Source organism: Heloderma suspectum, chromosome 1 (assembly GCF_057233095.1).
Source record: "Heloderma suspectum isolate Gila_16-S chromosome 1, 16-S_ref, whole genome shotgun sequence".
Classification (NCBI taxonomy): Eukaryota; Metazoa; Chordata; class Lepidosauria; order Squamata; family Helodermatidae; genus Heloderma; species Heloderma suspectum.
The window spans coordinates 409,372,309-409,387,079 of NC_139458.1; the positions used below are offsets into that span (position 1 = coordinate 409,372,309).

General features: G+C 42.5%; 1 protein-coding gene across 16 annotated transcripts in view; it reads right to left on the bottom strand.

Moving 5' to 3' along the window:
* The window catches only part of THADA (THADA armadillo repeat containing), a 229,432-nt gene that overhangs the window by 135,402 nt on the left and 79,259 nt on the right, over nt 1-14,771 (bottom strand). For all 16 annotated transcript variants that reach the window (XM_084828934.1, XM_084828927.1, XM_084828928.1 and 13 more), the window contains 2 exons: nt 7,099-7,188; nt 5,962-6,093 (listed from right to left, as the gene is read on the bottom strand). In XM_084828934.1, the coding sequence (XP_084685060.1) occupies nt 5,962-6,093; nt 7,099-7,188 (222 nt within the window). The remainder of the gene's footprint in view (nt 1-5,961; nt 6,094-7,098; nt 7,189-14,771) is intronic.

A 14,771-nucleotide genomic window follows, 5' to 3' on the forward strand; every position in this document is an offset into this window, starting at 1 on the left:
CAACAAGAAACCATTACTTCTATTTGTGGTTTATATCTGGTTAAGAAACTATGTTTTATTTGTGGGGATGGGTTCAGACACAATGACAAGCCATATTTCAACAAACTACACCATAACGTATTATGTGTGAACCCAGCCAATATCTCCTTATGGCCACGTTGAAGGAGGACAGGGAGTGGAAGTGCTTGAGCAGGCTCTTTTCTGTAACACTAAACTATGGTCTGAACTGGGCTTAACTAATTTGTTTCCGGCTGAACATCAGGACAAACTTCCTGACTGTTAGAGCAATATGACAAAGGGACTAATGACCTAGGGAGGTGGTGGGCTCTCCCACACTGGAGGCGTTCAAGACGAGGCTGGACAGCCATCTGTCAGGGATGCTCTGACTTGGATTCCTGCATTGAGCAGGGGGTTGGACTTGATGGCCTTGTAGGCCCCTTCCAACGTTACTATTCTATGATTCTATGAAAGAAAAATTGATAGAATAAACTGACTGACATAATTAATTAAATACAAGAGCATATTAACAAAGCCTAATCATATACAGTAAGTATGTTTTTGACATACTGAAGTGTAAAACAACTAATATTTGCTAGATTTCAAGTTACCACTCTTTCGCCTATCTTCAATACTTTCTATTTCATTTCCTATTACAGGAATACAACAGAACAAAAATAGACTAAAAAATAAGCAAGTGGTCCTTAGCTCTCACTTCCACTGATTAAAATTGGCCCCAACTGATTAATCAATCAAGACTTTTGTTTGTTTTTAAAACTACTAATGAAAGCTGACAGCCCTATTTAAATCTAAGGTTCATCATGCATGTGACCAAGAATAAAATATGCTTTTGTGGAAGTATATGAGGTCTTTACTTAAAGCAAATAACTGATCACTCAAAATAAATTTATGATCAGAATCTGCCAAAATTCGGATAGGCAGGTAGATTTTTCCACAGAAATCCACTGCTGTTGATCAGGAAACTGAGCAACCAAATGAAATCCATCTAAGTGGATGTCTCACATTCTTATTTTCAGTTAACATATTACTTTCAGATTACCTCTTTTCATCAAAGGTATTACCTAGGGTGCTAAAAATCACTAGCAAAGGTAACACATTTACAGCCCTAACACACATTTAAAGATTTTCAGAACCAGCAATATATTATTTTACAATTAAAATACTGAGTTAAAATGTGCTCAGTGAATGGCTGATAAAAGTCTTCTCATTTAACATGGCGAAGCAAGTGTGGAAACTGAGATTTGTTCTTATAAGCATTTAATTTGACTCATGTGTAATTTATTTAAGCACACTCAAGCCAACTAACTCAACTCCCACTAACTAAATGGAAAATTCAACTTAAGCTGAACTGAAAGCATTCAAGGCCTAATTAGAATGTTTACAACCCAGTGCTGTATTGTTTAAGACTCGAGGTACAGAACTCAGATCAACAAATAATTGATACTTGGTTCTATTTATACAGGTCTACCATGTCTTTAAATGTTCACTACAGTAAGGAGCAAGCAACTACCAGGCAACAGGCAAAGCAAAGCACTCTGCCTCTGCAGATAACCAAGAAGCTTGAACAGAACTTATATAATAAAGCGGAATGATTTTTGTTGTTTTTCTTAAGGCAATTTAACAGAGCATTTGGTTCAATCTGGAACCACACAGTACTTTCTTGTTCTCCTTTATCAAAGAGAAATGTGCCAGAAAGGGGGGGGGGGGATTCCTGTCTTTAAAATATCTATTTATTACATTTACTTATTTGTGCATTTATTAGTTTATTTGTTTGAATTATATCCCACCTTGTTTCCTTTTGCAAGGAATCCAAGGTGGCAAACATGGTCCTTCTCCTCTCCGTTTTATCCTCACAAAAACCCTGTGAGGTAGGTTAGGCTAAGAGTCAGTGACTGGCCCAAAGTCCCCAATGAGCTTCATGGCCAAGTGGGGACTAGAGCCTGGATCTCCTGAATCCTTGTGAACACCCTAACTACATCACACTGGTTCTCTTTCCTGCTCTTGCAGCAGTCTCTCATCTAAGGGGTCAGTCAAGGCCACATCTACTTCCCTTCAGCAATGCTGCAGCTTCACATCTCTCCTAGGGGTGGACGAAAGTCCCTTACCTGTCGTTGAAGGACGTTCGCAGTGGGGGGGAGGCGCTTCGCTGGTCCCCCCGCGAAGTTCAGGCCGGGGGGGGAGGCTTCCCGCCTCGCCCCGGCCGAAATTCAGGCCGGGGAGGAGGCTTCCCGCCTCGCCCGGCCGTGAACGCGAAAGTTTTTTTAAAAAAAACCAAAACGCCCCCTGATAGGCTACGTGACGATTCACGTAGCCTATCACGGCTAGATCTGCAAAGTCAGCCGTGATAGGCTACGTCAATCGTCATGTAGCCTATCACGGGTGACTTAAAAAAAAAAAGCGCGTACGCAAATGGCGGCCCCCATAGGGAGCCGCCATTCGCGTTCCTTATTTGGTCGCTGTAGTCTACGTAAATGTTTACGTAGACTACGGCGAAAATAAGGGCAACGCAAATAGCGTTGCCCTTATTTTCGCCATAGTCTACGTAAACATTTACGTAGACTACAGCGACCAAATAAGGAACGGGAATGGCGGCTCCCTATGGGGGCCGCCATTATCCGTACGCGCTTTTTTTTTTTAAGTCACCCGTGATAGGCTACGTGACGATTGACGTAGCCTATCACGGCTGACTTTGCAAATCTAGCTGTGATAGGCTACGTGAATCGTCACGTAGCCTATCAGGGGGCGTTTTTTTTCTCTTTGATTGCAATGGCGGTGGCGGCAGCCGGTCAAAAGACCGGCTGCCGCTCCCGCCCCGCTCGAACACGCGCCGAACCTCCGGCCGGACCCGCCACCGGGAGGGACATTCGGTGAAGGTAAGTCCCGTCCCAGGGGAGGGGTGCGGGGGGCGGGGGGGGGGTTCGGAGGATTTCTCCCCGAAACTTGTTCGGGGGGCCGAACACGTTGGCACTCGGCCCCCCGAAGTTTTGGGGAGAAATTCTGCGCCATCCCTAATCTCTCCTAGGCTATGCACTGGGCCCTGGCCATTTCCCTCCTCATCCAAAAGGAAGGGAAGACTTTGCATAATTGGATCTGCACTAGGGCTGTGGACTGCCTAGTTCTCAAGCCCGAATAACAAGGCAAAGCGGGCTTATTCGGAGCAAAATCCTCATGATATGAAGTGGGTCAGAGCAGTACTGAGGTGCTCCGGGGCGAAATGCCCCCCCCTCCACGAAGCGCCTCCTTCGCCTCATATATTTGGAGCGCTACTTAATGCCTGAGCAGTCCAGACAGGCTGCCTCCCAAATATATCAACTTCTGCGTAGGAGCATGAGGAGGAGGAAGAGGAGGGAGGGAGAAGACAAGCAGACGTGGGAAGGCGGGGGGAGGCAGGAAGGCGAGCACAGGAGGAGCTGTCTCTTTGTGTGCTTTGTGTGCTTTGGGGAATAGGAACTCTCAGCCAGAACAGACGCCAGCAGTCTCCAATCAGAGAGAGTGGTGGAGGAAGGGGTATATATACTTCGGCGAAAGGCCGCATTCAGTTATTGTGCTAGCTGTGTCTTTGGGAGAGGGCTGATGTGGGTAGATGATCGTGTGTGTGTGTGTGTGTGTGCGCGCGCGCGAGCACGTGTGTGTGTGTCTCTGTGTGTGCACGTGCCTGCATTCCTAGGAGTTGTTCCTTCAATTTATTCCATTTAGATCGCCATTAGGCTTTCTTCAAAATTTAAATTGAAAGGAAACAGCTTGGTTGTACTGGGAGCGTTCCCTCACTCCTTGAGCATCCACCCCCTTTGGAACAGTGTCTTTTGCAGCACCTCTTCCAACAGCCTTCTCCCATTTCTTTCTACCTCCGACTCATTTGTTATTTGTATTTCATTAGATTCATCTTTCCTTTCCATATTTTTTCAAACTAACATAGCTTTTCCTCGATTGTTGGTGCTATGCTCTCCCCTCCCCCGCCATTCCTGTGAGTGTTTGTTTATCTCAATTTTCGACTCCGGAAAAGGCTGCGTTTGTTGTTTAACGGTGACCCTCACTTCTGTTTTCTCCATTCTATTTCCTTGTCATTTTTGTCTGTCAACTCTGTCTCTTCTAGATTTTTAAAAACTCAATCTTATTTCAATTTTTAAAAGCAAACATTGACCTCTGGGCACGTTCCTCCTCTCCTCCCCCACCCCCTTTAAGTCATATGCAAGCATTTAGTTTTTTCTTTCTTTCTAAATTCTTAAAGAAAGGCATATTATAGCAACCTATGTGTGTAGTGTTTGGTCCCCCCACCCCCATGCTGAAGTGAACCATCTGTGTCTTCTCTCTGTGTCAATCCTCCCAAACCAGAAATTAAAGGTTTTCTTAAATTATTGTTTGATTTCTCTTGGCTCTTATCTTATTGCCTGCGCTGTCCTCTATTACCCTGCCTTCCATAAAAGAACATGAAATATAAAACAATAAATTAAAGACACTCATCAGAACTTAGATAGTTCTGCTTTTCTTTATCTCATGTGTGTCTGTGTCCATGTATGTGTGCGTGCTAGGCTGTTGTTCCACCAATACTATACATCCACATTTCCAGGCAGTGTTGAAAAAGCACAGGACACATAGTATTTATATTAATTACCTTCTTATTCCAATAACAGCCCACTGTGTGGCAAAGCAATCGAGCGCAATATGAGGCATCTTTGGGGTGTAGGCAGGGCCAAAGGTGGGGAGATGTTACAGCTCTTTGCTTTGGGAGTTTTCCTGGAAAAATTCAAATATTACCTGTACCTAGCACACAAGGCAGTGGGCCAAACTGGGGCTTTTGGGGGTGCGATGCCCTCAAGGGGGGCTGGGAGAGGCCAAGGTGTCATGTGCATGTGTGGAAACAAGGAGAAGTTACTTGGGAGTTTTCCTGGAAAAACTCAAATTTCACCTGTGTGGGCCATATTGGCTGGGCTTTGAGGGGTGCGATGCCCTCGAGGGGGGCTGGGAGGGGCTAATGTGTCACACCTGTGCGTGGAAACAGGGAGAATTACAGCTCTTTGCTTTGAGAGTTTCTGTGGAAAACATCAGATTTTAACTCCGCATAGCACAAAAACTACTGGGTCAAACTCCCTGAAATTTTGCAGGTGGCCTCCTCTCCTGGGGTGGTGGTGGTGGAGGTGGAGAGCTCCCCAAATTTCATGCCTGTATCATAAAAACTAAAACAGTTATGACTGTTTGGGTTTTCCCATGCAAGTCAATGGGAAAATGTCTGGATTCGGATACTAGTTGAAGCGGAGGGGGTCCTAATCAGTCCGAGGTGGATAGGGGTCGTTTCTGAGGATCCGAAGTGGCATCCGAAGCAGATCAGGGGATCCGTGCACAGCCCTAATCTGCACATCCTACCGGACTGCAGTCTCAGAGTGATGCAGGGGCAAGAAAATGCTCTTCGCACTTTTCTCCAACATTTTACATGCAAAATGCTGTAAAATCATGTTTCATTCACCTCCCAAGAGACCTTGACTTCTCTCATTCAGATAGAACACTATGTACTGGAACACACTTGTTCTTCGGTTGTAGAAAAACTAAAGGAGTGAGTGAGTGAGTGAGTGAGTACACACCTTGAATTAATAATATTTCTATAACTAAAGTTTAAAGTACTTCAGTTTAAAGGCAAAACTGAAGTACTTTGGTCACATCATGAGAAGACAGGATACCCTGGAGACGATGCTGATGCTAGGAAAGTGGAAGGCAAAAGGAAGAGGGGCCGACCAAGGGCAAGGTGGATGGATGATATTCTGGAGGTGACGGACTCGACCTTGGGGGAGCTGGGGGTGGCGACAGCCGACAGGAAGCTCTGGCATGGGTAGGTCCATGAAGTCACGAAGAGTCAGAAGCGACTGACCGAATAAACAACAACATAACTAAAGTAATTTGCAATATTCCCAAGCAAAGTAATGTATTTATTAAATGAAATATGCAACTCACCTTAAAATAAATGGGGCAAAGGGAGCCATGCTAAGGGCAGAAAATGCGCCATCCATTGGTGACGGATACAGCTTACTCAAGATCAAAAGCAAGAGGAACAAGCTTGGATGGAGCTTCACCTCACTAGTTTCACTATATTAAAAAAATTATGAAGTTTGTTAAAAGTATCCATAAAAATACCTGCCTAAACCTGTAACTACCTCATGATACATCTACCAGACAGTTAAATAATGTGTTATTACAGCATTAAAAAATGAAAAACGTCCTCCAGGTGTCAATAGTTCACTATAAACTTTAATAGTTTAATATTTGTTCAAGTCACCAAACAAGAAATTAATGCACTGTATTCCATATTTCTTTAGACAATCAATATATTTTATTTCTTTAAGCATTTTAATGTTGCATTTTATGGCTATTCCCTCACAAAGCGACGTACAATGAAGAAAGGCAAGAAACAAAAGTTAAGTGCCACATTAGCAAACACACAGGAAACTTGTAAATTGCCCTGTGGGCATTAGCCAGTTAGGCAATATTTAAATTTAATAACTAAATAAATACTGCACTGAAAAACTGCTTTCAGATGCGGAAACTAATTGCAATCTCAAACCAACAGTAATGCTGAAGAGGAAGCTCTTCAAGCCTCACCTGAATGCCTGCGAGAGTCCCACAGTTAAGGACCATAATGCTTTACTTCTGCACGCTTCCTTTTCACCCACAAAAACACAACTAAAATGTCATTTTATTTCTTTTATAATTAAAAAAGTCTAATTAATACTATGGAAAAGCTGAACTGCAAAATGACATGCATAAAAGGAGTGGCTAGTAGATACACAGATATCGCAGAGATTACGGTGTCTGCCTTGTAAGATTTTTTATAATTTGCTTTTTGGCTCTAACAAAGAAGAAGCCTCAATCCCAAAACATAATTTTTTTAAATTTTATGATGGCTAGTAGTTCTAAGCAGATTTTGAATTCAGAGTGCCATCTTTTCTGTTCAAAGAGGATACGGACAACTGGAACACAATAAACTGCTTCTTGAAAAAATAACCCCATATTCAATAGTTATCCTACCAATTCTTCCTCATCTCCAACACTGAGAGCCTAAACATTTGGTGAATAACAATGGGTTTTTCTTACCTGTCCACTAAGCTGGCTGCAAGTTCCAGCTGACTGAGCAAGAACGGATAAAGGTTTGGAAACCGAGTGAAGAACTCCCTCCCTGTCATTCTGTAGAAGAGGAAAAAGATTTAGCAATACATAATAGCATGCTAGTTTCAAGACTAGATGCTTAAGATGTATGTGCAATTAAGTACCACCCAATAATTTCACTTTCAGTGATATTTAATGCAAGAAGATGGGCAAGTTTTTAAAAAGGCCATTATTTTAAAAACTATTTCTTAAAAGTAGATCTTTAATATGTATGTATGTGTGTGTTCAAAGGCTGATTCATAAAGTATGATTCTCCTGTTCAGGTATCATTTCTTTGAAGAAAAAGTCACCTATATCCATTTCACCATGTTTATATGTAACAGGGCTATGGATAGGAGGTGGTCCCAAGCTAGAGCTCTTTCGTTCATCTAAGGCATGGTTTAGAAATCTGTGGCCCACCAGATGTTGTTGGACTCCCAACTCCAACCAACACCAGCCAGCAATGGTCAGGGATAAAGGGAGTTGTAGTTCACCAACATCCGCAGGGCCACAGCTTCCCAGCCGTGACATAAAAGCATAGTACACACAAACAGATGTTGAGGTGGTAAAATATTGCTAGACTGAACCACTTCAGACTGCTGGTGGAAGATAACATGCTTCCTCTGTATGAAAAATTCCCAGCACATAGAAAACTAGATGCCAGGGACAGATGTTCTAGCTTAGCCTTCTCCTCAATATGACAGTTTTGTACAAAAGTAGGGTATATTTTCCAGCCATGGGATTTCCCCACCCACAACCCACTCTCTGAAGTGGTACAGTTCAGAACCGTTACACCATCTCATCTGCTTGTTTATGTGAACTAGGCCTAAGATCTTAGAACACTTGTCAATACTTAACAAGTCTAACTTGTTTCATAAGCAAGGTAAGAACTGTAATGCAGCTAGCACATACTGAAAAGTGCTGTAGAAAATGTACCCCTTTTACATCCATCCTAAAGCTTAAAAAAAATCAGCCAGTATAAAGGGGTTTACAACCCAACTTCAAAAGGTAACCTAAGAGCATCTTCTATACAACAAAAGCTAAATGCAGGGTTTTATAATTGCATACCTTTTTTTTGCAAAATACAAATAGGCACCATCTCACAGTGTGTTTTCTTTTTCTTTCTTTTTTTACTCTTATATTTCATGGTAGCCATGGTTTAATACAATAAACACAAGAAAATATCCAAGGGTAAGGAAATAAAGTTGACAGTAAAACCATCAGCGGGAAAAAGAACACTCTCCATTTAAAATGGGTTTACCAATAAACGTCAAGTGCCTACACTAAACACACTGCATATTTCCATTAATATGTAATCAATGAAAATAAGTAGAGTTTTAATATACAAGTAAATTGCCACATGGCAAATACCAGCGAAGGTTCTTCCAGCGCTCAGCTAACACAACATGCCTTAACCACAAACCACTGGGCAAACATTGCAAAACAGATCAAAACAAATCTTTTAAAAGAAGCAAGTACAGGAAGCTTTCAGTAAGTGCACAGAAAATCAGAAGTCTTAAACTGTTCAATACTATAACCGTACTGGCAGAGGTTCACAATACCTTCACATCTGTTAATGTGACAAAACTTGATTAATATCAAGTTTATTGTTCATAACCATATGTAATCACAATACAAAACCACAAAGTAAAAAGAAGAAATCTGAAACACTGCACTACAAAGTCCAAATAAAATACTCAGATAAAATCTATAGTCATTTGGACACAAAAAGAAAAAAAAAACAGCAATCTAAAAGCAAAAGCTGTATCAGATTATCACCAGTAGAGGCACAGGTTTCACACTGGCTGGAACATAGTCTGATTATTCCTACATATAAGAAGAACAGTAAAGTTGATCTACGTAATTATTCTGCCAGGAACCACTGGAGCTAGATTCAGTGAGGATTTCTCAGACTATGAACTGACCATACCCACCAAAAATGGGTAATGAACCTGATCAGGAAGGGCTATAAAGGATTCCCGTTTGGTGCTGAGTGTTTGCCTGGGCATCAACAGTCTTGGTGTGTTTTGGCTTTGACACCCTGGCACAACTCCCTGCTCCCCTCTGACTGCTGCCTACGATTGAGCCCAGACATATATTTAATGTATAGCGATGAGCAGAACCATTTTAACAAATTGATCATCTCCCTAAAGGTGTGCGAACCAGCCACTTCTTCTCTCTACTTGATTCCTCTTAGGTATAAAAGGAGCTCCTACAATCACCAAAATGCATGCAAGTTGTTTCTCTATAGAGACTGGTTTATACAGATTTCCCCCCAACAAAATTACATATACTGGAGGTGTAAAATGAACTGAACTAGGATTATGAATCAGACTGCAACTTCTAACAGACATTTTAGCAACGATATCCCTGAATTTCCCTAACTAAACCTAACAAGGGTTGTGGTTCAGGCTGCAAAATTTAAATTGTCCCAACATTTTAGCAACAATATCCCAATGTTTATTGTGCAACACAGATTGTCCAATCCCAAATCTTACTTCAGGCCTTCCTTTCTGACAAACATATCAAGTTTGATTATGTCTTCAACATTTCTTACAGTAGAGTATTTTTAAATTGGAAAATTCAAAGGTAAATAACACAGCCTTTCTACAGAGTGCAAAATAAGAAGATATATAATTTTAGTTTTAATAGTGTGTTTCAAACAGAGCAATTGTTTTCACTTAGTCCTAATATTTCAAATATATATTAGGAGGAAAAGATACTTTTGGTTTTTATTCATTTGCCCCCCCCCCCTTCCTCCCCACCACAGGTATATAGACCATGACATTTAAAGTTCATGTATAATCACATTATTTTGATAACATCCATGGGAGTTTTGGTTGAGGCAGGTGTGGAAAAATACCACTACATACATTTATATAGGTCTCACATACATCTAGCAGTTCCATGGCTGATAAGCAATTTTAAACAAGGACTTCCAGCTCCTACCTTATGCTCTTGATCATTGTGCTTCACTCAACTGAGGAGTGTTTTGAGAGTTACTATTTTAGTTTATGAAACAGCGTTTAAGCTGAGGCTCAACTCTAAAACTTTAGTTCAGAAGATCCTAGCATCTCCAGTCAAAAAAGAATCAGGCAGAAGGTGATGAGCTGCTGCCAGTCAAAAAAGACAATACTGGGCTAGATGGACAAATAGTCTGACCTGCCATAAGGCAATATCGTATGACCTGGTTTTCACTGCCAAGACTCATATGAAATACCATAGTCATGTTTTTGTATTGGGATTTCCCACTGGAGTATACTGAAGGAGTTTCTGTGAGCACTATTTCCTGAAACTGGTATTCCAATTCTAGGAGATATATACACAATAATGAAGTCTAATTCATCTATCCTATCACTCCACACCCACCAAGAAAATGTAACATTATCAATTATGTTTTATACAGATCAAATTTAGAAGTAGATCAAGATCAGGCCTGAAGCCACAATGTGGTTAAGATCTACAGTTTGTTTCAGGCATCATGTATTAGTCAATACCATTTCCTTCTGCACTTGCTGATTGACTCAGAGAAGGCTTGTCTCAGCAATGTGCAAAACACCTTTCCTTCACCACTGAGTGACCACAGCCAGCTGCAGGCATCTGAGATTAGACAGGACAGCTTCTGACTAATCAGGCCGTTGCTTCCAGTAACCTTGAGACCTGGTACCCTTCCTCTTTTGAATGAGGAAGAAAAGTGAACTCAATGAAGAAAAATGCTTGATAGACATTTACCCAATAAAGCAAACAGAACCAAAAGTGAACATATAATTACTAGTATTGTCTCCCCTCAAAGAGGTAAAACAATAGTATGTGTGAAAAGATTCAAATCAAGGCTGCATTAATTGTACATAACAAAAGACTAATCTACCACATTTAAAATGAATGTAGAAAATCTTCGGTTGTATCCAATGCTAGTCCTGCTTAGAGTAGACCCATTAAAATGAATGGGATTTAAGTTAGTCATGACTAACTTATTCCCATTTATTTCAATAGGTCTACTCTAAGCAGGACTAACACTGGACACAACCCCGTGTCCATAGTCAGTTTGCATACAATTCAAGAGTTCAAAGATGGTTGTAACAAATACAAAGGCCTTCAGCTTGAGTGCCAGTCTCATGCATAATCAATGCAAGTACTGATCTGCTACTTCTTTTATTTGTCACATTTGTATCCTAGCCTTCCTCTAAAGAAGTTCAATTCACTCAAACAAAACCTGTGAGATAGGTTAGGCTATGACTTTCCTAAGGCTACTTAGTGCGCTTGAGGGCTAAGCAAGGATATGAACCAGGTCTCAGTAGCATTTCAAACAGGTTGCTATACAAAATGTTACTAGAAGTATCTTTTCCATGTACTAAACAAACAACCTGGGCTGAAACAATCCAGAATGACTGCAAACAACTCACACGGCCAATTTAATTTTGGGATTCTAAGATTATCAGATAAAGAGACTACATAGAGATGACAAGTGTATGGAACAAACAGTTAGTGATAAAATTCAGATACAGAATTTGGCACTAGGGCTACTTTTTGAGTTTTCAAAAAGTTTGTCACAAAGTTCCTCATCAAAGCCTCCTGAGGAAATTCAACTGTCATGAAACAAGAGGAAGCACTGAGTGGTGAATGACTGGTAAACTGTGGAAAACAGAACAACTTATAGAACTACACAGACAGTTTTCATAGTGGGAAATAGTAAACAGTCCTTCAAGAATCTGTACTCTGACTGGTTCTTTTAACTGATATGGGGGGCTGATAAAATTTCCCCTCTGCACACTTGAAACAGCTTCACTGGAGAGGGGAGATTTGCATGGGCAAACACAAAGACCCTACAGAAAATGGGACAAGCCACACAGACATGAACTTTCCAACTTCAAATACTTTAACAAGCCTTGGGCTGGGAGAGGGAAAATTTCCAGCAGCAGCTAGGAATTTATCTATGAGTACAGAATAGAAGTGAACTCTCCACTTCCATCACTTCACTTTGGACACATGAGCATTACAAAGTGGAGAACAGGCTGAGGAGAAGGTTAATGGAGGAGGATGGTGTTGTGTCATCCTCTTCCTAGCCTCACCCTTCCTCAAAGAAGCAGCATCTGGCCTCTACCCAGGAATCTCTTCAACATAAACAGAAGCAGGTCAAATCTTCTGTTAGGCAGGGGTGGGAAAGAGGGTGTCATGGTTCCCTACACTACACAAACTAACAGAGGATCACAACCTTTGGCAGAGAGCAAAAGTGGAGCAAAACCTTAGTTCAGGCAGGATAGAGCTACACCCCCACTAACGTACACCTTACAGCAGTGGTTCTCAACCTTCCTAATGCCGCGACCCTTTAATACAGTTCCTCATGTTGTGGTGACCCCCAACCATAAAATTATTTTCGTTGCTACTTCATAACTGTAATTTTGCTACTGTTATGAATCATAATGTAAATATCTGATATGCAGGATGTATTTTCATTGTTACAAATTGACCATAATTAAAGCATAGTGATTAATCACAAAACCAATATGTAATTATATATTGTGAAATATTTATTTCTAATTACAAATAAATGAAATTTTGTCTTGAAGCATGGTGTAGCATGGGTAACAGTCTTAATATAACAACCCCAAATTGGGACTGGAGTATTGGACTGGAAAGGAGCAGACAGCATCTACAACTTACATAACCCATCAGATCAGGCATGAACTCAGCTGGTGGAATTCAAGATGGTCAGAAAATAAGACACTTGGGTCGGGAAGTCCAAGAGCCTCCTCCTTGATTAGGTATCTCCCCGCTTGATTAGGATCTCGGCAGGATGAAAGACATCCTCTGTGGTGAAAGAGACTCACCTTCTATCTAGGCCACTTTCCCCAACCTGCCGCCTTCCTGATGCGCTGAACAACAACTCCTAGCATCCCAAGCTGGCTGGGGATGATGGGAGATGCTGTGCAACACATTGGGAAGGCACCAGATTGGGGAAGGCTAAGCACCTCATCATATTCTCAACACATGGAAAGAGACTTTGATTGTTTCTTTATTATTTATTTCATAGATTTATCGCTTATCATATTTTTAAAAAACATCTCTGAGCAGTTAAAGATGTCAGGAGTGGGGGCTTTGGAGAAAGGAGGTGGGGCTTCAGGAGAGAGTGAGCCCACCCCAACATCATCCTGCCCCCAGAGGTTGTCCCAGGAGGCAATCCAGCCCCTGGGGCCAGAACAGTTCCCCATCCCTGGACCAGAGTTCATTCCACCTCTGATGGTATGATTTTATCCCTTTGCATCTTTATGTTCTCCTCCCGGTCTTTTCCTTCTCCCTTACTCCCTCACCCCACATCTTGCCATTTGCTTTGTGTCATTGCTCCCTTAAAAAACTGAAAGTTACTATTAAACTTTATAAACTAAAACACACACAGCAGTTGGAGGCAGATGGTCTGATCTCTGGCGCACAACCCACCAGGGCATTCCCCTGTGTGTGCCCCACACTGAAAGCACTTGCACTTTCAATGGGGCTTGTGCAGGAGCATGTCTTGGTGGGTCAGGTCCCATGTTAGCATGAATTTGGTAGAAGGAAGAATTATGTTTGGATTTTCTGCTTCAGGCACCCAAATACCTTGGTCCTGCTCAGGAAGTGAGCCCCGCTGTCAGTTCAATAGGGGCTTACTCTCAAGTAAGCTTACTCCCACATAAGCACACATTTAATTGCAGCCTTAATGACACCCATAGCCCACTCACCCCATTTGACTGCCTCTCCAGTGTTCCCTTCCAACAGGGCCATTTTGCACATGCTCAAGAGGCCCACTCTGCATCTTCTCACAGCTGCAACTCTGCACACGCTCAGAGACACCGTTCCTCTCTTTACGTAAAAGGCCAAGACAGGGGCAGGAAGCCAGGCAATAACTTCAAAATCCACAGCGGGGCAATTGGGCAACTCTGGATAAAATCCAACTAAAGCCCTTCTTAGAGTAGACCCATTAAAATGAACGGGACTTAAAACCGTCATGACTACCTTGGGGTTGGACTCGATGGCCTTATAGGACCCTTCCTACCCTACTATTCTATGATTCTATGAACGTCAGTCCCATTCATTTCAATGCGTCTACCTTAAGTAGGGCTTTAGTTAGATTTTACCCAAAGATTTTGGACTTCTTTTGACAGTTAACCTCGAAGGGTTGGCTCAAGACCGACCTCCTCATCCTCATCCCCATCCCTATCCTCTCTCGCCTCCTGGATAGGCCCGTCTCCGGAACTCTTCACATGGTCGGAGGCAAGCCCTGGGCCTGTTGCGGAGCCTGCCCACAAAGCCTGCCACAAAACCCCGCCGGTCCCATCCAGCGCCTGGCGTCCCTCCGAGCTCACCCCAGAGCAGCGGGACACAACAGCGACGCCTTTGTGTAGCGAAGAGATGAGAGCGAGGCGAGACGGGAGCGGGGTGGCAAGGGAGAGAGAAGCCGGTGGGGGCGGGCAGAAAAGCCCCCTTGGGGGCGGCAGCTCGCCATCGGCCCGACGCCTCCTCCACTCACCGTCGGAGCTGAACGTATCATAAGCATCGCGCTGGCGAGACACATGGCGCGCCCCGTCGGAGCCGCTGGGCTCGCTGTAATCCACCCAGCTGAGCCCTTCCAAGTTGTCGTAGTGATGGTC